This window comes from Scardinius erythrophthalmus (genome assembly GCF_964197995.2).
Source record: "Scardinius erythrophthalmus genome assembly, chromosome: 5".
Classification (NCBI taxonomy): Eukaryota; Metazoa; Chordata; class Actinopteri; order Cypriniformes; family Leuciscidae; genus Scardinius; species Scardinius erythrophthalmus.
The window spans coordinates 38,488,488-38,512,105 of record NC_138225.1 but is presented as its reverse complement, the minus strand read 5'-3'; the positions used below and the strand labels follow the sequence as shown (position 1 = coordinate 38,512,105).

The 23,618-nt window shown below is 38.6% G+C and overlaps 1 protein-coding gene across 1 annotated transcript in view; it reads right to left on the bottom strand.

Annotated features, from left to right (window-relative positions):
- specc1 (sperm antigen with calponin homology and coiled-coil domains 1) overlaps window positions 1-23,618 on the bottom strand; it is a 251,157-nt gene that overhangs the window by 81,835 nt on the left and 145,704 nt on the right. The window contains exons 5-7 of the mRNA XM_081366268.1: window positions 18,673-18,880; window positions 17,311-17,384; window positions 16,844-17,019 (exon numbers count right to left, since the gene is read on the bottom strand). Coding sequence (XP_081222394.1) covers window positions 16,844-17,019; window positions 17,311-17,384; window positions 18,673-18,880 — 458 coding nt within the window. The remainder of the gene's footprint in view (window positions 1-16,843; window positions 17,020-17,310; window positions 17,385-18,672; window positions 18,881-23,618) is intronic.

Below are 23,618 nucleotides of genomic sequence, written 5' to 3'. Positions count from 1 at the left end.
TTTTCATTTTGGGGAACCTTTATTTATACGTTTATTATTTGTGAGGAGTGTTTTAATTATTTGTTTTATTCTGAAGTTTGTTGTTTTTGCACAGATAATTCTTTGTTTTTTCTCTATTTGTTGCTCACACCCTAGGGTGTCTCTGATACGTTGCAATTGTTCTATACGCCATGGCTGGAGTGACTAAAAAGGGGGCAAATGGTGGGCAGGCAGTGAGGATTATTTCACTAAATACTGGTGGGTTGAACGCTCTGACGAAACGTACTAAGATCATGACGCATGTTAAAGATTTGAACGCCGATATAATGCTTCTGCAGGAAACACACTTGTGTGATTCTGACCACCGAAAATTAAGAAGGCCCTGGATCGGACAGATCTTTCACTCCAAATTTAATCTGAAAACAAGGGGTACAGCAATATTGTTAAGATCTAGGATTGACTTTGTACCCGATACCAAAATTACAGATTCCGTACATATTCCGTACAGCACCGTACATATTCACGTATAGATTACCTAATAGTAGACAGGACATTTATCCCATCAATCTCCTCCACCCAATATTCACCGATAACGGTTTCGGACCACTCAACTGTTATTTTGGACCTCCATTTTGACTACAAGCCAAAGTGTAACGATAACCAGCTGAAGTGCCCTCGAGAGCCACCAGAGGGCGCTCCACAATAGACTATGATCACTTCCTCACAAACTACATTTCCCATAACTCACTGCCCGGACTCATCAGCACTCATCTCATTCACCTGTGTCTTATCACCTTGTTTCACTCACACCATAAATACCTGGTTTTCACATTCACTCAGTGCGAAGTCTTGTTTTACTGTTACTACATTTCTGAGCGTTATTCACCCGTGTTTGATTCTTTTTTTGCTGATGTTGGACTGTTTCACCGTTTCCTGATCGTTTCTCTGCCTGGCCTGTCTCGGATTGTTTATTGAACTCTGATTATTGCTGCCTGCCCTGACCTCTGCCTGTTATTTGGATATTCTCTGTGTTTCCTCCTTTGATCTGTTCGCTGTTGATGACCCTGCCTGTACGACTACTCTGTAAATAAACTGCATTTGGATCTTCACCTTCGAGTTTTGGAGCCGTTGCGTAACAGAAGACTTCGCCACACCCAGATCCAGCAGCTATGACCTCCAGGAATCCAGCAGTATGGATCTCGCCTGATCTTCCCAGCATGAGCCGGGAGTTCGCTGGACAGATCGCGGCCTTGGCCCTGGATAGCCTCGATCTGTTCCAGTACACCTGGGGATTTGTTCCTCTCGCTGCCTCTTGCTCTCTGGGTGACGAGGCAATTAAGTTGTGTTACCGGCTGGGGGCTAAGGAGGTCGACCCGAGGGAGCTCCCCGATCTTCCTTCCGTGGCACGCCATGTCACCGTCTGCACTTCACGCCAGTCCAGCCGAGCCTGCACTTCACGCCAGTCCAGCCGAGCCTGCACTTCACGCCAGTCCAGCCGAGCCCGCACTTCACGACAAATCTGCCGAAGCCAAGGCAGTATGCGTCATGCCCGCCGCCCCTGAGACTGACAGCGTCATGCCCGCCGCGCCTGAGACAGCAAGCGACATGCCCGCCAAGCTAGAGCCTTCACCGCTGGTCTCGTCCAGACCAGAGCCCTCTTCTCCGCTGGTCCTGCCCAGCTCAGAGCCCTCTTCGCCGCTGGTCCTGTCCAGCTCAGAGCCCTCTTCATCGCTGGTCCTGCCCAGCTCAGAGCCCTCTTCGCCGCTGGTCCTGCCCAGCTCAGAGCCCTCTTCGCCGCTGGTTCCGTCCAGTTCAGAGCCCTCTTCGCCGCTGGTCCTGTCCAGCTCAGAGCCCTCTTCATCGCTGATCCTGCCCAGCTCAGAGCCCTCTTCGCCGCTGGTTCCGTCCAGTTCAGAGCCCTCTTCATCGCTGGTCCTGTCCAGCTCAAAGCCCTCTTCATCGCTGGTCCTAACCAGCTCAGAGTCCTCTTCACCGCTGGTCCTACCCAGCTCAAAGCCCTCGCTGCTGCTGGTCCCGTCAAGCTCAGAGCGCGCTGATCCTGATCCAGAGACTGAGCTTCACGTCACTTCTGCCGATCCAGAGACTGAGCTTCACGTCACTACTGCCGATCCAGAGACTGAGTTTCACGTCACTTCTGCCGACCCAGAGACTGAGCTTCACGTCACTTCTGCCGATCCAGAGACTGAGCTTCACGTCACTTCTGCCGATCCAGAGACTGAGCTTCACGTCACGTCCGCTCGCCAAGAGTCTCGTCCCGCCGAGACTGAATCTGTTCCTGAGCCTGAATCTGATCCTGATACTGAGCCTGAATCTGATCCTGATACTGAGCCTGAATCTGTTCCTCTTCCTCTTTCTGCGCCTGTGTCTTCGGACAAGATGGCCGACTCCACGCCTGTGTCTTCGGACAAGATGGCCGACTCCACGCCTGTGTCTTCGGACAAGATGGCCACCGCCGAGCCAGTGTCTCAGGACAAGATGGTCTCCGCTGAGCCAGTGTCTCAGGACAAGATGGTCACTGCCGAGCCAGTGTCTCAGGACAAGATGGTCTCCGCCGAGCCAGTGTCTTCAGACAAGATGGCCGCCGCTGAGCCGGTGTCTGTTCCTGAGCCGGTGTCTGTTCCTGTCCCTGAGCCGATGTCTGTTCCTGTCTCTGTTCCTGAGCCGGTGTCTGTTCCTGTGCCATGGTTGCCTCCCTGGCCGCCTGAAGGGTCGTCTCCTCCCTGGCCGCCTGAAGGGTCGTCTCTTCCCTGGCCGCCTGAAGGGTCGTCTCCTCCCTGGCCGCCTGAAGGGTCGTCTCCTTCCTGGCCGCCTGCACAGCCTGCTCCGCCCTGGTCGCCTGCACAGCCTGCTCCGCCCTGGTCGCCTGCACAGCCTGCTCCGCCCTGGTCGCCTGCACAGCCTGCTCCGCCCTGGCCTTCCGCCCTACCGCAGTCTCAAGGTCCTCTTCCGCTCCACGGACCTGGCCCTCCATCCCGCCCCCGGATCCGCCTCCGGGCCACCTCCCACCTGGACAGTTTTGGAGCGTCTGAAAGCCGCTCTTTGGGGAGGGGCTATGTAACGATAACCAGCTGGAGTGCCCTCGAGAGCCACCAGAGGGCGCTCCACAATAGACTATGATCACTTCCTCACAAACTACATTTCCCATAACTCACTGCCCGGACTCATCAGCACTCATCTCATTCACCTGTGTCTTATCACCTTGTTTCACTCACACCATAAATACCTGGTTTTCACATTCACTCAGTGCGAAGTCTTGTTTTACTGTTACTACATTTCTGAGCGTTATTTACCCGTGTTTGATTCTTGTTTTGCTGACCTTGGACTGTTTCACCGTTTCCTGATCGTTTCTCTGCCTGGCCTGACTCGGATTGTTTATTGGACTCTGATTATTGCTGCCTGCCCTGACCTCTGCCTGTTATTTGGATATTCTCTGTGTTTCCTCCTTTGATCTGTTCGCTGTTGATGACCCTGCCTGTACGACTACTCTGTAAATAAACTGCATTTGGATCTTCACCTTCGAGTCTCGGAGCCGTTGCGTAACACAAAGGGATTCAAATTTTGGCGCCTGGACCCTCTTTTGCTAGCTGAGGCGGACTTTTGCAAGTATATGTTAGAGACTATTAAACTTTTACTAGACACCAATCAAAACGACGAGACTTCACCTTCCCTTCTCTGGGAAACTCTGAAGGCTTTTGTTAGAGGCAAAATTATATCATTTACTTCTTATACAAATATAGCTCGTAAGGCTCGACGAGTAGAACTGGAGAAAGCTATCGCAGACTTGGACATCTCACTCTCTACCAACCAATCACCTGACTTGTACAAAGAGAGGATGGTACTTCATATCGAGCTCAACCTCCTCTTGACAAAGGAAGCTGAACAAAATCTCCTTCGTGCGCGGGGATACATGTATGAGCATGGGGATAAAGCCAGTCGGCTCTTGGCCCATCAACTAAAGGCCAAAATGGCCTCAAATCAAATTTCACAGATAAAAGACGAAACGGGCTCCCTTACATCTGACCCAGAAACGATCAATGGTATTTTTAGGAAGTTCTACTCCCAGTTATATAAGTCAGAATGTTCCTATGACAAAGCTCAGTTGTCTCAGTTTTTTTTTTAATTTACCATGCCCAAAATATCTGATTGCGATCGTGAGATGCTAAACGCTCCTTTGCAGCTTTCTGAAATCAAAGAGGCAATACAGTTAATGAATAATGGTAAATCCCCCGGACCCGATGGGTACCCGGTCGAATTTTAGAAGAAATTTTCAGACCAACTAGCTCCATTATTATTAGAAATGTTCAATCATTCATACAGCCTGGGTTGCCTGCCGCCCACCCTTACACAGGCTGCTATTTCTTTGATTCATAAAAAAGGCAAAGACCCCCTGAATTGTACATCGTACCGCCCAATCTCGCTATTATCCGTAGACGTTAAAATACTTGCAAAGGCTCTGGCCCGCAGAATGGAGTCGGTTATGCCCTCAGTTATAGCAGATGACTAGACAGGATTTATAAGGGGGAGGCACTCGTTCTCTAATGTCAAAAGACTTCTCAGTATCATTCATACACCGCATTCCCCTTCAGAACCGGAGGTTGTTATATCACTTGACGCTGAGAAGGCTTTTGATAGGGTGGAGTGGCCCTACCTGTTTTCCACCCTTCAACAGTTTGGTTTTGGGGAAGGTCTTATTTCTTGGATTAGGTTACTCTACTCCTCCCCCTGCGCATCAGTTTGTACTAACACCCAGCGCTCGGGGTACTTTCCTCTCTTCCGCGGGACTCGACAGGGATGTCCGCTTTCTCCACTCCTATTTGCGGCTGCTATTGAGCCACTTTCAATTGCCTTGAAGGCAGAGGAGGGAATTAAGGTGATTCAGAGATGGGGCACAGACCACAAGGTATCGTTATATGCCGACGACCTTCTATTGTACATCCGTGACCCTCAGTCCAGCATCCCACCTGCTCTCTCGGTTTTAAAATCCTTTAGTGAGTTCTCCGGTTATAAATTAAACATCTCAAAAAGCGAGTGCTATGCTATTAACCAATTAGCTGTGGAGCTACCCCCGTCTTCAGTCCCCTTATAGAATATCTAATTCAGGATTCAAATATTTAGGCATTGCCATCACAAGATCCGTCCGAGCATTGCGAGAACAGAACTTCACTGCCTTAACGGCAACAGTCAAGTCCGATCTTCAGAGGTGGAACCGTCTACCACTATCCCTGGCTGGAAGAGTACAGTCTGTTAAGATGAATATACTTCCCAGATACCTATATTTTTTCCAATGTCTGCCTATCTTCTTACCTAGGTCATTTTTTACTGCCATAGAAAGTATTATCTCCTCATTTATTTGGGCTGGCAAACACGCCAGAGCCAGTAGATCACTATTGCAGAGGAGTAGATCCCTTGGGGGTCTTGGCCTGCCTAGTCTTATTGGTTATTACTGGGCTGCAAATGCTCATAAGATTATGCTTTGGTTTACCTCGGCTCAGAGCAATTGGTGTCAAATCGAGGCCAAGTCATGCTCCTCTTCTTCGCTCCAGGCTCTAGCTTGCAGTAGACTTCCTTTTTCCCTGTCACTTTATACATCTAATCCTGTAGTAACTGGCACTCTGAAAATTTGGGCACAAATTAGACGTAACTCTGGCTGGCTCACCCTTCCTCAGACAACACCTATTTGCAATAACCATCTATTCCTTCCTGCTAAAATTGACCCTAGATTAAATTTTTTTGCTAGGAGTGGCCTCCGATATTTCAGCGATATGTATGTTAACAACTGTTTTGCTAGCTTTGAGCAATTGCGCATAACTTTTAATTTCAGCGGTTCTGACTTTTTAAGATACTTTCAGTTACGAGATTTCGCTAGGACTCACTCCTCTCAATTCCCTCAAATCCCACCGCCAAGTGGCATTGATCTAATTATTAAGGCTGAGACTTTGTCAAAAGGCCATATATCTTACTTCTATAACCTACTTTCCCCATCTTTTGATTCTGCTGTAAACAAAATTAGGACCAGCTGGGAGAACAAACTGCAGATTTCCCTGTCTGATGACTTTTGGGGAAAAGCCCTTCGAGCAGTTAATTCTTCCTCCAGTTGTGCTAGGTTTAGTCTCATTCAATTTAAAGTGGTGCATAGGATTCACTTTAGCAAGGCCAGGCTTGCCCAGACTTATCCAGGTTGCTCGGATGAGGGATGTAATAGATGTTCTCAGACCCCTTGCAACTTGACCCATATGTTCTGGTCATGCCCCAAATTATTCAACTTTTGGCAGTTATATTTTGATGCAATCTCAAAGATTCTGTCTTTGAAGATCTGCCCTTCCCCCCATATAGCGATTTTTGGCAGACGTCCGGACAAACTTAATTTGACAACAATTCAAATAAATGTAATAGCTTTTACCTCTCTAATTGCTCGTCGGAAAATTCGGACTCTATGGAAGTCACCCTTACCACCGTAGTTTAAAGCCTGGCTATGTGACGCGTTGTTTTTCTTAAAACTTGAGAAGATAAAGTTTACACTCAGAGGCGCTACTGACAAATTTTATTCTCATTGGAAACCACTATTAAATTATGTAAATCAGCTTTCCGTTAGGGAAATGTCACTGTATTGGCATATTTAGTATGTATCTGCATTGGTTTCTACCTCGTTATGACTCACTGTCTGCCCACCACACCATAAGCTACATTATATGGGAAATTGATTCATAGCCCTCATGATTCCTGCTGATCCATGAATCCTAGCAACCTGGCACAGCGTCCTGGGTGTCGGCAACTTACTTTATTAAATAATGTATTTTTATCATTTATTTATTTTAAGTTTACTTAGTCTTCCTATCCTACTTATTTGGTTTTGTTTGTATGTCTGACTGGCTATCGTGAGGGTGGGTTTTGGGGAGGGATATGGGATAAAACCATAAAAGGAATATATAAAAGGAAAATATAAAATGGAGACTTGTATTGTATTATGTTGCAAATATTGTTTGAATGCTGTTTCCAATAAAATATATGAAAAAAATAATAATAATTACGACATATGCTTTCAATGACAAATGCAGAAGAGTTAGTTCATGTGTTTATGACATCAAGGCTAGATTATTGTAATGCTCGGTGGTTGCCCTGCACGCTTAATAAACAAAATATAGCTGGTCAAAAACGCAGCAGCTCGAGTTCTTACCAGAACCAGGAAGTATGACCATATTAGCCCTGTTCTGACAACACTGCATTGGCTCCCTATTAAACATCGTATAAATTTTTAAATATTGCTGATTACTTACAAAGCACTAAATGGTTTAGCTCCACAGTACTTGAGCGAGTTCTTAGCGTATTATAGTCCAACTGCGATCTCAAAATTCTGGCCAGTTGATAAGGTAGATATTTCTCCTGTTTAGCACCTAAACTTTGGAACAGTCTTCCTAACATTGTCCAGGAAGCAGACACACTGTGTCAGTTTAAATCTAGACTATTATCGCATCTCTTTTACCTGGCATTCTTATAGAACATTATACATTTCTATTATTCAAATCAGTTAAATGATTATTGGGCTGCATCAGCCGGAACCGGGGCGGGGACACTTCCTATAACACCTGATGTACTCATTACATCATAAGAAGAATGGCATCTACGCTATTGTTAGTCTTTCTGTTTATTCCGAGGTTTACTGAAGTCAGCCGGATCCGGGCCGTATCCGGATAAGATGGTGGACCTGCACCTGGACCCATCCATGACGCATCCCTGAGGTGCCAGCCTCATCAGCCCTCTGAAGGCCTCATCAACACGACAGCCATCAGCACTGATCCTCAACAAACTCGTCTCCATACCGGCGTGATGACTCCGACTTCCAACCAGATGGAACTGGATAAACATTCTGAATGTTCTGATCCAATCTGACTTCTGACCTGTAATGCTGCCTGAATCATAATTATACACAGTTCACGAAACTGAAGTTTCGTTGGCCAGAGGAGAACTGGCCCCGACTGAGCCTGGTTTCTCCCAAGGTTTTTTTCTCCATTCTGTCACCAGATGGAGTTTTGGTTCCTTACCACTGTTGCCTTGGCTTTTGGCTTGCTTAGTTGGGGACATTTAATATTCAACAATATTATTGATCTGCCTTACTTAAGGTGGGCGATGACGCAATTTTCTTCTAGAAACAAACTTTGTTGTTTTATTTTCATGTTATCACTGTAAAGCTGCTTTGATATAATCTGTATTGTAAAAAGCGCTATATAAATAAAGGTGACTTGACTTGACTATTACATACTTTTCTTTACATTACAAATATAGATATTGCTATATTTTTTTTTTTTACAATGACTTTGTAATGCTTGCTTTAAATAATATTAAATAGTATAATAGGAATTACTTTTAAATCATACCAAAATGACATTCAATATAAATAAATTAGTCAAATCTCACAAAATCATGTTGGGGTCACATCTCACCCAAACACAATTATTTTTATTTCATTAAAATAATGTAATACAATGATACATTTAAATCAAAATAAAACCAGGGCAAACACGTGGTAAATATAATTAAATGTGTTTTTCCCCCTCTCTTTTTATTTACATTATGGTAATAAGAAATGTGGGTAAACATATTTAATTTTTCAGGAAATAAATGCCACAATATAAACAATCTTAAAGGTTCTAAAAATAGGCTTCCTGTTCTTTATGCACAATAAAAGGTCTATTTTCTTCTTTCTTGGGGAGCAATATGACACATGTTTCTAGAAAGGTTTTGTTAAGATTCAACAAGTATAATCAATCAAGGAAAATGATGGCTAATTCTCATCAAGGTTATTTTCGTAAACGAAAACTGAATCTAAGCCTAAAACTATTGGTCAAAAAACATTTTCAAAACTGAAATAAAATAGAAATTTTAACACAAATGAAGAACTAAAACTAAAAGAAACTAACACCTGTCACCGAAAAAGTAACTGAAATAAAATAATAATTAGCAAAAATAAATAATATAATCGTTTTTGTAATTAATAAGCTCTCACCCTGAATTGGAAAATCAATATTTTCCATTCCACTTCGATCGTCCTTTTGCAGCGTCTCATGCATTACACAGTGTTCTAAAAACGCAGCACTCAAGTTAAAATAAGTTCAACTTTTAAAGTACGTGTCTCAAGACCTTGCACTTTTTACCCATTCCACTGACTGCATCTCGATTTTTCAAAGCAAGACCGCTTTCTGTGTGAACCAGCCCTAAGAAGCAGAAATGTCCAAATAAGTATTTCCAACATGTATAGACCTTATGCAAATACAGCTGTACATGATACATATGAGACACGATAACACACTGACGAGAAAACGGAAAAAACAAACAGCATGTCTAGCCCATAAATATTAAATAGATGTACATTTGTCAGAGTAGATGTAAACTAAATGTCTGGTCTGAATAGAACACATATGAGTATAACTATGAGTATATATTAAAAGATGCAATAGATAATAAGCATAAATGGATCAATACAATAATAGTATTTGAAAGGATTAATCATAGAAATAACCATAAAAGAATAATAAATAAGATAAATAGTAGATAAATAAGATAAATAGTGTATAAAACTTAGTGTATAGTGTATACAACTTTTATACATAATAAAATAATGTTTTATACACCATGCTTCATCTTTAATATGAATGAATATGAATCAATAATTTTTACTTTTAAGTTGCATTTGTTTGGTTCTTAGTTCAATCTCAAACAATTATTTATTTTTTTATTATTAAGAGGTTTGCACAAGAGTTAACGGTAAACTGCAAACATTAAACTTTGCTGAAATTAAATGTCTTTCACTGGAAGTGTTCGCAAGTGGTGTCCGCAAAATAATATTGAATTAATTGACAACTGGAAAAGATTTTGGGGCAGACCTGACCTGTTGAAAAGAGATGGTATTCATCCCTCCTTGGATGGTGCTGATCTTCTCTCTAGTGATATGGCACATAGTCTTAGAGCTCAAACATGAATTAGGGCTCAGGTCAGGAAGCAGACAGACTGGCTAAACCGATCGTCTACTAGCTGTCTCACGTCACCAAGGTCAGATAAATCCCATCACATAGAGACTCTTTCACCTAGATATCATCATATAGAGACTGTGTCAGTTCCCTCGAATTAGGAAATACAAAAAACTTCCAAACCCATTTAAGGGTAAAAATTTAATTGATGTTCAACATATAAAAAATGGATATAATACAGATGAACAAATGATAAAGCTGGTGTTGCTGAATATTCGATCCCTTACTTCAAAAGCACTTATTGTTAATGATATGATTACAGACTATGACCTAGATGTGCTGTGTTTGACAGAAACCTGGCTAAAACCAAACGATTACATTACTTTAAATGAGTCCACCCCACAAGATTACTGTTATAAACATGAACCTCGTCTGAAAGTCAGAGGGGGAGGTGTTGCTGTAATTTATAGTAATATTTTGAGAATTACTGAGAAGTTTAGTTTCAAATATAATTCTTTTGAAGTGTTGGTGCTTAATGTTACAATATCTAGTATAAATGATAAATCACGTTTGAGATTTGTGCTGGCTACTGTATACAGTCCACCAGGGCATCATACAGACTTTATCAAATTTAAAGGCATTTAAAGACATTCTTAACTCTATTGGAGTTATGTTGTATCAGGACCTACTTATTGTCGTAATCATACTCTAGATCTAATAGACTCTAGATCACATTCAGGCCCTTAAGAGAGCAGCCAGAAAAATGGAGCGCAACTGGGAGAAAACCAAACTAGAGGTATTTCGCATTTCATGGAAAGAGAGCACGATTGCATAGAGAGAGGCCTTAAAAGCTGCTAGATCTGCTTTTTTTCAACCCTATTAGAAGAAAATAAACAAAACCCCAAGTATTTATTTGAAATAGTGGCTAAACTAACGAAAAATAAAGCTTCAAGCCTACAATTTCCTATTACTACTTCTTCACTTATAAGATTGATAATATCAGGGAGAAAATTATAACTATGCAACCGTCTACTAGAGTATCGCATCAGGGAGTGCATTGTAGTCTCCTTGAGGAAAAATTCGATTCATTCATTGCTATAGGAGAGGAAGAATTTACTAAACTCATCTAAATTTACTAAACTCATCTAATTTCATTAAATCATCTAAATCGACATGTATGTTAGACCCTATACCGACTAAGCTACTGAAAGAGATGCTTCCAGAGGTCATAGATCCTCTTCTTAATATCATTAATTCATCTTTGTCATTAGGATACGTACCAAAAACTTTTAAGCTGGCTATGATTAAACCGCTTGTTAAAAAAACGCAACTTGATCCTATAGAATGCAGAAGAGATCTCGAATCTACCTTTTCTGTCTAAGATACAAGAAAAGGCAGTATCTTCACAAAAACAGTATGACTTCACAACTACAACTAGCACTAAATGGTTTAGCTCCGCAGTACTTGAGCGAGTTCTTAGCGTATTATAGTCCAACTGCGATCTCAAAATTCTGGCCAGTTGATAAGGTAGATATTTCTCCTGTTTAGCACCTAAACTTTGGAACAGTCTTCCTAAAATTGTCCGGGAAGCAGACACACTCTATCAGTTCAAATCTAGACTAAAAACACATTTCTTTGGCCTAGCATACACATAACACACAATGTTAGGCTGCATAGATTAGGTCAGCCGGAACCGGGAACACTTCCCATAAATCCTGGTGTACTTGTTACATCATAAGAAGGATGACGTCTACGCTAATATTAATCTCTCTGTTTATCCGTGGTTTACCGCAGTCCGCTGGATCCAGGCCGTATCAAGATCTGATGAAGGACCTGCGCCTGGACACGATGACAACGCACTCCTGAAGTGTCAACCAGTCCATCCCCTGTGAAGGCCTCCTTCCCTTCCCTTTACCTCAGTACAGAGAAAATGTTGTCGAGATAATTCCGTTTTGTGTGGCTACGCAGACGCGACAAAACATTTCTGTATTATAAATTCTTAAAGCCAGACAAGTAGTTTATTGAGGGTTGATTTGTAAAGTAGGACTACACGCCTGCGCGCATATATATTCAAACGCGCATACCTTTGGAATGAACACGTAATGTGCATGTGCGCGACGTCTGCGTTGTCGCGGGTTTGAGGTTTGTGCAGATAACGGATAATCGTTTGCACCTTCTAACCTATTTCAGGGAGTGCGTTCTCGAGACACCGGGCACTGTTTTGTGTGGATGGGCGACCGATAATTTCCTATTATCACTGTAAAGCTGCTTTGAAACAATCCATATTGTTAAAAGCGCTATATAAATGAAAGTGACTTGACTTTACTTAACTCTGCTAAACTATAATTACTAAAACTAAAACTGAAACTAAATATATAAAAACTAAATAAAAATGTGTTCACAAAATAAAAACTAAAATAAAACTAACAAAACCATTAATGAAACTAACTAAAACTAAACTGAAATTTATAGGAAATTTGAAAATGATATTAAAATAAAAACTAATTTTAAAAAAGCATAACTATAATAACCTTGATTCTCATAAATAAACAATGTTCACAAAAACTTTTGAACTTTTGAAAAAAACTGAAAGAACAGCAATACTGGGTTATTAAATCATTTTTGCATAGGACCATAAATATAGCATTTCTCGTGTTTTATCAATACTCACTCTTTCTCGTGTTTTATCAGTAGTCACTCTTTGAGTCAGGCAAGTATAAAGAGTTCCCGGTGCTCTTGTGTGTTGGTATATTAGAGCTAATTCTCCACAGAACACACAGTTAGGGTGAGGTTGTATATGCACATTTGAACATACTAAATTGAGGCAGAAATGTCATTTTGTACAAAAATGGTTCGATATGCATAAAGTATGCATGCAAAATATCAGCAAGAACTCTTAAAACACAGCTCTGGTGATGCCACTGTATTTTAGGATAAAGTCCTAAACTGCTGATATCATGTTTCTTCACTGTAATGCATAGAAACATGGGAAAATGAGAAGCCCCAGTGGAAGCATCCTTAAAAACACACAGAGGCATTACATGCTGGAATGGTTTGATTTATTGACCTCAAAAGAACAGAATACATGGACGACACTTTTAAACGTACATTTAAAACCCCATGTGGTAGAGATAAACAGTAGTGTGTCTCTCATGAGAACACAAGTCATTGCAGTCACATGAAAACAGTACATAAGTTACATTTGCACACTAAATCACAACATATACTGCATAATTTAAAGGCAGAGGAGGTGTGTTACTTCTGAACATGTAATCCTATTTCAGCACAGTCATGTTCTAAACTGTTAATACCAACATGTGAATTCTGCATCTAGAGAAATATGCTCCTGCGAAACATACAACCTGAGTATTGACAAAATGGCAGTTGAGGACCTGATACTTCATGCTTGAGAGTCATGTCTAATTTGCATTTATAATTTCATTGCGATTCACATCTATCGATTTCAGTGAGAAACTTTCAAACTGAAATTGGCCACACATCATTAACCAATGCAAATAGGAATGTGAGTGGAGCAGAAAAGTTCCTCATGCATGAGGAACAAAAACAGAAGTGCTTAGCAAAGTTGTTTATTTTGAACGTGAGGTAAAGCACGTTTCTCAAAAACTCGACTGATTTCTTATTACTACTTCTAGTGATGACACAGAAACGACGAGACAACCATCCTACAGCAAATGTAATGCAATACAAGTAATCTTCATTGGTTAGTGCTTGTTTAAATCAAATGAAAGCATTTAAAAGTTGTAAACCAACTGGGTTTTAACTATAAGAATCGAATTGTTTTTAAAGACTATAACGAGCTTGATATGTTGGAGTGTTGATAAGAATTCTTTGTCTGCCATCTAGTGTTGGACTTGCCATCAACAGTAAGAAACCAAGATTTCATCATTTGAAAAGTGGCACATGAAAATTCCCAAAGTATTCATGTAACTCAAATAGATGTATCTGCTATGTCTAATGTGTAAACATAGAAAATATAAAAGAAATTACATAGAATAGAGGCAATTAAATGCTGTTTAATTACATACATTTATATATATATCTAATTCGAGTTATGATTATTTTAGGCAGAAACAGCTCTTTGGAAAATGAAAAATCATTAAGACAAAATCAAAAAGTGCTGGTAGAGTAGTAAAGGTCTGTAAATGTTGGCTTTATTCCTAAGGCAGCACAATACAAAGCTATTTTTGTACTTTAAAAAGACAGTTAAGTATATAATAAATTAATGTTACAGATACATCCTAACACAATTCGTTCACTTTGTCTTCCAACTATCCCCCACATTTCAGTTGGCCTTGCTTAAAAGGTGCAACAACAAAAGCCTAAAACAGGTAAAACGATCAAACACATTTCAAATAGTGCAGGTGCTGTTTGCTTTAGAACAAATACAAATATCTCCTCTGAGCAGATGTGAAAACATCATGTATTCTGTTCAGAATATGTCTCCACTTCATCTTCATGAATAATACTGATATACAGATCACTGTATTACAATACTATATTACAATATTAACTCTGTATTACAATACTGTGAACCAGTCATTGGTTTTAACTCGAACTATCTATCGCCCCTCAACTGCAGTCTTGGAGGTCTCAAATGCAGATCCAGAGGAGATTCTGAAAGAAACACAAAGAAAACAATGGTGTCCAAATGAAGGTATATTAAAAATACTTGCTAAATTGAGTTTATTTGGATGAAAGCCTGACTTTTGAGATGGAATTGACTTTTGAGATGAGCAGCGTCACCAGTAATTGAGTTTCATTTATAAAACAAATGTTTTCATCATGGCAGCAAATGCTCATTTGTCACCATCAACCTTCATGCATTTCTCTGGAAATCAATAAAACATCTGACATTTTTTATAAGCAGATTTATAAGCATGTCTGATGACTTAAGGAAGAAAACCTTCAAATTTTTCCAGAAACATGAGATATTTGTTTGACAATCTGTGTGCAAAAATCATAGCAAACAGCAGATGTCGCCACATACATAGATTTTGAGGGCAAGAACTTAAGTAAAAGGCAAGCAGACCCAGCAAGCAAAGCAGACCCAGCCCCTTCTGAATAAAATGAGCACAGCCAATCAAATAGTAGTATTGTTCAAAGCAGTGGGCGGGTGGCTAAGGCAAGGAAAACAGGCAAGACACAAGCTCTTGAACATCCTCAATGTTTAAATCACTCTGACCATCCATAAGTATTCATACTAGCATTCAGTATAAGAGCTGGGGCTGGTGCTTGCAGTGCACTCACCTGGGTCAGAGGGAAATCCTTTAGAGAGCAATCTCAGGGAGCATCAGAGGGAGTGGGGAGATCGACAAACACTGGCTGTCCGTTTGAACGGAGGGGAAGAGTTTTTAAATATTTAGCAACTCAAACGCACTACTTATAAAAGCGCTGTATTTTATTAAGCCCATCTCAAAATACTTAAACCGGTATTCAATATATGCACTTAAGGCTCATAATCTTATTGGATTTCTATTATGAAGTGCACAGGTCTAATGTCACATGATAATAATAGGGAAAAAAGGTTGTTGCTTGCACTGCAGTGAAGTCTGATGCAAAATGTTCTACAAAGCTAGTAGTTCACAAAATAATGAAATCCAAAGCATTAATGCCAGCCCAACACCAGAGATGTTTGTGTATTTTTTTGTGTAAATTTGCACATGAAATGCACATAAAATTGATAATCGGCTCATTGTCAGTTCAAGCTCAATTTATCTGAAAGTCTATTTGTGTTAAAAATAAGGCAGTGGGAGTCAGCGAGTCTGTGTACGAAATCTGAAAAATATTATTCAATGCCTATGACATGCCACAATTCATGTTTTTGTGTGTGCTTTGTTGGTTGTTTGAAAAAATAAAAATGCTGTTTGATTGAGCAGTTAAAGTAAATAACATTTACAGTGTTACTGTTCACTAAAACTAAAATTATTTAAAAATAATATGTGTTAACTGAAATGGGGTTATAAATAAAATTAAATATAAATATTAAATAAATTAAAATTGAAATGGAAATTAAAAATGTTGCCTTGGCAACTAAGTTGAAGTACAAAAATTACTAAAACTGAAACTAAAATAAATTAAAGATAAACTGAAATATAAAACAAATCAATAAGAATTAATAAAAATGACAAAAGCACATAACAAATTACTAAAATGTAAAATAAAATTAAAATTAAAACTGAAAATATAAAATAAAAGCTATTAATTTAAAATGTTAATAAATAGTATAATAGTATATAAATAATATATATATATATAAAAAACACTGAACATTCATAAATATCCAACTTTTTAACTGATTCCATTTCTAGTGATAATCAATTAAATATTTAATGACTACAATGCTTCTGTCTAAAGTTCATTCAAATCTGTTGTGATGTGTTGCAATATATTCTAGTCTTTTAAGCTGGTTTGAAATGTTCCCACTTAAGAGTTAAAAAACTTACTGAGCAGCAAGGCAGCTGCCTTTGATTTCGGACACAGCAGGTTCTTTTTGGGCTGTATCACAGTTTGCAACTACTATACACATAAAAATAGAGTAAATAGATGCAAGAAAGTGTGTAAAAGCAGAGGAGTGAGGGTAATTTTGCATGACTACTGATTTGAGTGTTCATTGGTACAGTTTACTAGTCTCTAAAATGTCAGACATGAATTTCAGTTAGCTAAAATGTCAAATGACTCATTTTTATCCGATTGTGAGATTGTATGATAATTTGACTTCACAATGTAGCAAACTATACCAGTGAACCCAGCCAGCGGCTGTCAGAGTTTGATATTTGAATAGAGGAGAGTTTTGTTAGAGTTGAGAGCCCAGATGGATGGCAGACAGGAGGGCAGTGATGAGTTGATGAGTGACTGTGTACCTGGTGCCCTGGATCTGCTCCAACTCTGAAGCCAGTCTTGTGCTGTGCTCCTGCTCCTCCTGCAGACGTCTGTGCAGTGAGCGAAGCTCCTGCTGAGCTTCCACCTTTATGTCATTGGCGACCACTACTGCTGTCTGGAGGTCTGCCTGGAAACGCCGCCACTCCTCTGTCTCATCCTGAAAGTGCACACACACATGAATTTTTAGTCATGTGGAGCGGAAAGTGTTTTGGCCTTCTCATGAGCTCATGGGGCTGGTCAAGGAAATGTCATTTTCAATCACTGCGACCGATGGGCACTGACATGGTAGACTGCAATACAGCTTGCATTTGCACCTCAAAGTTCTGTTCAGATGGAAGATATTTTTCTTGAATTATAGAAACTGACATGCACTGTCAAACATGCCTGATTATGTTGTAGTTCATTACAAAAAGAAGAAAGTACGAGAAAAACAGATAAACAATTCCACCTTCATCTGTTTATTCATGGCCTTAATCTGTTTCTCCATCTCAGCCTTGTTTTCTTCAAGCCTCTTGATCTGATCTGAAAAATAAGGACAAATAAAAAAATGAAAACAATTATTCACAAAAATTATATATACACTTCTGTTCAAACGTGGTCATTAAGTTTTTTTTTTTAAAGAGATTAATATTTTTTATTCAACAAGTATACATACAATTTATGATTTAAAGAAGTCACAGTAAATGCATTTATAATGTTACAAAAGATTTCTATTACAAAGAAATGCTGTTCTTTTTAACCTAACACCAAAAAATCCTGAAGAAAATGTATTACAAATGTAAATGTAAAGTATTAGGCAGCCCAACTGTTTTCAACATTGAAAATAATAAGAACTGCTTCTTGAGAACCAAATCAGCATATTAGAATGATTTATGAAGGACATTTCAGAAGAATTTCTGAAAATTCAGCTTTGCAATCACAGAAATAAATCATTATATAAATAAAAATATTTTTAATTGCAGTAATATTTCATAGTCGTAATGTTTTTTTTCCCAAATAATTGCAGAGACTTTTTCCAAAAACACTTTTGATGGCTTCAGATATCTTGCCATTTTTATCACAGCTTCACTTGATGTCGCCAAGGGATCATTTCAAGGGATAACTAATGTAATAAAAGTTTATTTGGAATAATAAAATGCCACAGATCAAATATAACAAAATAATGAAGCCAAAGGACAAAAGTGAGATCACCTTTCCAAATCAGTTAATAAAAAAAGATGTAGTTTTCTTTTCTTTCTTTTTTATTATTAAAGTCAATTTTATTTGGATTTGGTGTAAACTATGACACGAACATGTACTTTTGAACATGTGCCCAAGTTTTGGCTAAAAGCCACAAAGAGTCTTAAAATATAAATACTATTTAGTATATATAACTAAGGGTCATAAATAGAAGCGATTTGAAGTCATTTAGTTCATTGCAGCTGGACAGGCATGGACTGCAATAAAACTATAATAAATCTGCACTATGAAATGTCTTCCTTCCTGCTTAAAGAGGAAAAGAGAGGAAGGCAGACGAGCTCACAGAGCAGATGAATGATGCAGTTTGGCAAAGATTTAAGATGGCGTATTAAAAAGCTCAGTATCTAAATCTATTCAGGCTGCCAGGTCCTATCAATGTGTTTTACTAATCACGGCAGACTCTAGCCAGTGTGCGTAGGCCAGATTCTGCCAGATGATGCAGTATATTTAGCATTGGCTGAGGGATAGCAGTTAAGCACACACACATGACATGACATGACATAGCATAATCCTTTGGCAAGGTGGTACACTGAGAGCCAGAGACAGACAGGAAGACAGATAATGGTCATACTCTCAAGGTCCAGGATGGTCTGATTGGTGTGCAGACTAACTGCCCGTTGCTGCTCCACCTGGTCCTCCAACTCAAAGATGGTCTCTTTCAGGTCCTTGATCCGGTTCTCAGCATCTTTGCACTTCTCCTTTAGAGCGAGCATGTTGGCTTTATGATCTTGTTCCTGTTTCTCCACCTTTTCCAGCAGCTGTTGCCTGTCTGCCTCCGCCTGTACATACAGACACATACATGCCTCAAAAACACTGTTACTATTTTTTAACACTGTAGTGCAGCTATTCAGGGATCATATATCTTATTTAATAAGGCCCTTCGATGCAATGACGGATGCAATGATTTAACTGTGCCAGCCCTGCACACAGACTGAAGTCTTTGGCCTTTGACTACCGGTAATCAAATCACAAGTATAGAGTTTATTGGCAAAACCTAACTACAAAACAAAATAATCAGAGCTGAGGGTTTGCGTCATTACTGCCCATCCCAGATTTCCTATTGTATTTGGCCAAATACTCCTCTGATTTGTAGGAATTTTATGCTATTTTAAGACGCATAAAAAAAAATAAAAAAATAAGTGAAGTTGATTGGTTGGTTTATTTATGTTTAGGTCTACACTACTCTTGAAATGTTTGGAGTCAGTAAGTTTTTATTTATTGAAAGAAATGTTTACTTTCAGCAAGAATGCAATAAAATTATCAAAAATAACAGTAAACATTTATAATGTTACAAAGTATTTCTATTTCAAATACTATGCTGTTCTTTTGAACTTTCTATTCATCATAGAATCATGAAAAATGTTTTTTTTTTTTTTTTTTATAATCATGGTTCCCACAAAAATATTAAGCAGCGCTACTATTTTCTACTGTTAAGGAAATGTTTCTTGAACACCAAATTAGCATTTTAGAATGAAGGATCACGTGACACTGAAGACTGGAGAAATGGCTGCTGAAAATTCAGCTTTGCCATGACATAAATAAATAAATTACATTTTAAAATATATTAAAATAGAAAAGTTATTTTAAAATTGTAACAATATTTATTTCACAATATTACTGTTTTACTGTATTTTTGATCAAATAAATGCATCCTTGGTATGCATGAGATACTTTTTTTAAACTTTTTAACTGAAGTGTATTTAACTGTAGCATTTAAGACAATGTGTTAATGTTAAGACAACAGGTTTTTAGGTGCCAGTGATGTTCATGTTCTTGTGGGTTTATAATGGTCCTGTCTGTGTATAATTATATTTTAAAGGATGAGGTACACCCCTAAACTACATGACTACAACATTTATAAGTGCAAACTAGGGAGCAACAAAAGTTTGCCTTTCAATATTTACATAGACTCTCTAATTTTCTGGTGCTCCGTGCAGAATATATATATATAAAAAAAAAGCTCTGTGGTTGGATGTAATACAACTTCTGTATATGTGGTGATATTTTTATAGGCTACTGCATTTCTTTTTGACATCAAGAGTGAACTAGAGAGCTGACAGAACACCCAGAGAGGGTAAGTTGTACTTTTAAAATTAATATACCACATACATTTTCCCCAAAGGGTACACAATAAATTGTCTTGAAGGCAGAAACGTCTACAAAGCTTTCTATGTTTTCCAAGACTGTTGTCCAAAAATCTATCTATCATTACAAAAATAGGACTCTCAAGAAGCTAAAAAAAAAAAAAAAAAAAAAAAAAAAAAAAAAAATTGTATGAGTATGTCAAAAATGAGTTATGGTTGATTTGGCACTAATTACCTCTGAGATGATGATAGTCATAATACAAGCCAATTTGACAAAGAATTCATCCATTTCCAACCCCAAGACTATTTCCACTACATTATGAACCTAAAATTCCTAAAATCCCTTAAAATGATCTCAAACAGTTTGCATCTCTAAAATAAATATTGACTGTGTGCATCTAAGCCTGTGAAGTGTAAATGATGCAAATCTTCCCAAGAAGCATAGCCAGAGCTTTGGAACTGGTTTATGAAATGTCCTTGACTGAGGAATCTGAGCATTTATGAGATACAGAATGAGATATGGTTAATGTGTCTCATCTACATTTTGTTTTTTTTTGGCTGACAGGAAATGGATGCACAAGACATTCAAAATGCAGTGGAAATGCATTGAGATAACAAGGCCAAGGCGGACAAAAAAAAAAAAAAAAAACATGAATATGACACCAACTTAGTGTTCTTGATAAAGTTAAAAGTTAAAACAAAATTCCACAAGGTGCTGGAACTGTCGGTTTGTGTATACCAGGGCTGTCCACCTTTCAGCAGAGTTTAGCTCCATCCCTAATTATACACACCTGAATCATCTAATCAATGTCTGTGTCCGAAATCACCTCTATACCCTAGTATAGTCAAGTCACCTTTACAGTATTTATATAGTGCTTAATACAATACAGATTGTTTCAGAGCAACTTTGCAGTGATAACAGGAAAATTATTCAATGATGAAAATGATGCAAGTCTTTTAGCAGACTATATTAGTGAAGTAATGTAGGCAATAGTGAATGAAGGCGTAGGAGGCTATTTCTGATACAGCTGTCTTCAGGATCACTACAAGCTTCCAGACAGGTGTGTTGGAGCTAAATTCTGCAAGAAGGTGGCCCTCCGGGAACATGATTGGTGTATCCGTGGTGTATAATAGGGATGGGCATTTCAAACAAAAATAATATTCGAAGATCGCTGGGTTTTATTAGATTATTGTTCGAAAATCAGACAAGATTTTGACCACTTAATTAAGTATTGTTTTGTAGAAAACCTTTCTTTAAAGTGAATTTCGTTTCGTATAAATTGTATCTTAATTTTAATCAATGTTTCATCAACCAATTGCCTGGATTTAAAGAAGCAAATATAGCAGACAATATAATCAGGACACAGAGGCGCCTCATAAATGAACCAAAACTCAGTGAATAAGCTACTTGCCTCAAAGACCTGAGAAATATATATATAGAAAGCTTGAAATGTCTACTTTTAAACAAAACAACTGAAAATGAAAAGAAATGGGCTACTCTCTGCTTATGTAGGCTAATTCTTATGAAGTGTGCATTTCTCTCTAAAGGCACTTTCACTACTGCGAAGATGACGAGTCAGCATCATCAACTTCATCTTTGCAGCCGACACTGACACTAGTTTATTAATAAACAATTAAAATGTCTCATGCATAATCATTACTTTTGCCAGTTCTTTGTGGCAAGCTTTATGTGTGCTAGGCAATATATTACGACAGTAACCTACTGTTTAGTATTCTCTCCCATATATATCTAGGGCTGGGCGATAAATCGGTTTTATCGATTAACTCGAATGTGTAGTTTACGTCGACTTGTTTGAATGAAAATCGGCTTTCTCTTTAACATCCGCCGATGCTCCCCTCTGGGCTCCCTTAGTTTCGAACGGGCTCAGCGTTTGCCATAGAGATTAGAGGTCGACCGATAGTGGATTTTACCGATAATGATAGCTAGGTTGGGCCATACTTGCCGATAACCGATTAATCAACCGATAGTTTTTAAAATTGATACTGGATAAAAACAAACATAGCACTCCAAGTAAAACAGTGCTGAACTTTATTATAAACCTAATAAAACTGTATTGAACAATGAAAACATGCTAAATGAAATAAATATATAATATGAATAAATACTGAAGTCAATAAAAGACATTCATTCAAACTGAAACAAAAAGTAATACTCTAAATAACAAATAAAACCAGTTACATTCAAAATGTAACTCTTTAACTGTTCTTTTTCAAGCCAACTTAATGAATAAAAAAGTAACAAAATTTGATCAGTATAATATTTGAGCAATACAATTGCACTTTGATCATTCATGTTAGATAATTCATATAGTGCATTAACTATGGTTAACAAATACATTTTTGTCAGTGTTTTAACCGCTTGAGGTACTACTAAAAACCTTAATTTAAAAATGTATTAGTACATGTTAATTAACAAATAATGAACAATCCTTATACAGACGTTATTAACCTTAGTTAATGTTAGGCTACATATGGAATTTTATTGTAAGTGTTATAATTTCATATAAACCCAAACAGTCATGCTTAAATATCTACAAGAGCATTGAAATGACATAAATATTAAATGTATAGTCTCACACTTTTGCTTGTATTTTATAAATACTTGATGATTATCTAATCAAAATAACAAAATATGTATTAAAGTGATGATGAAAAAATAACCGAAATCGAATGCTTTTCTGACTTGTTTATATGTTTCTTTCGGCTATATGAACATATCAGTTTCAGTATGCTCTCTTACGTCTCTAGCTTTAAATATGCAACTTCTCTGCATATTCAATGCATAAAAGTGACCAGCTGGATATAAACTAATGCAAATAGAGGTAACAATTGTGACATTAAACATTCGGGTCGGACTTACGTTTATTTTTGTCAGTGTTTTAACCGCTTGAGTTACTACTAATGTTAGCGTCCTCTCAGCCTTGAAGGCAAACAAACATACTGTTGTGCTATTCTTTCTCTACTAATGCAGCATTTAGTCAACAAATGAATCACTTTATAATGATATGACAAAATGTACTGTATACATAGGCTACCTTTTAGCTCTCGGTGCTTTAAACGCGCGTCTGATGTCAGAGCTCTCCACGCAGCGTGTGCTCTCAGTGCAGTGCAGCACGCAGAATCACGTGTCGAAATAAACAACACGAGGCATCAGTGATAGTTTTTAGTATCTAGAGGCCGCTCTTGTACTGCATGATGCCAGCAGACCCTTCTCAGCTCTCCCTTACTGTGTAATGAATGACAGCGCGCGCTTCTCAGCCGCTCCAGCAGCGGACGCAACCAGGAAAAACTATCGGTATGTATTTTTGCCGATAACGTTCCACCAATAAACTATTGGTGCCGATTAATCGGCAAAACCGATGAATCGGTCAACCTCTAATAGAGATACACAAACAACTAGGGCTGTAGTCAA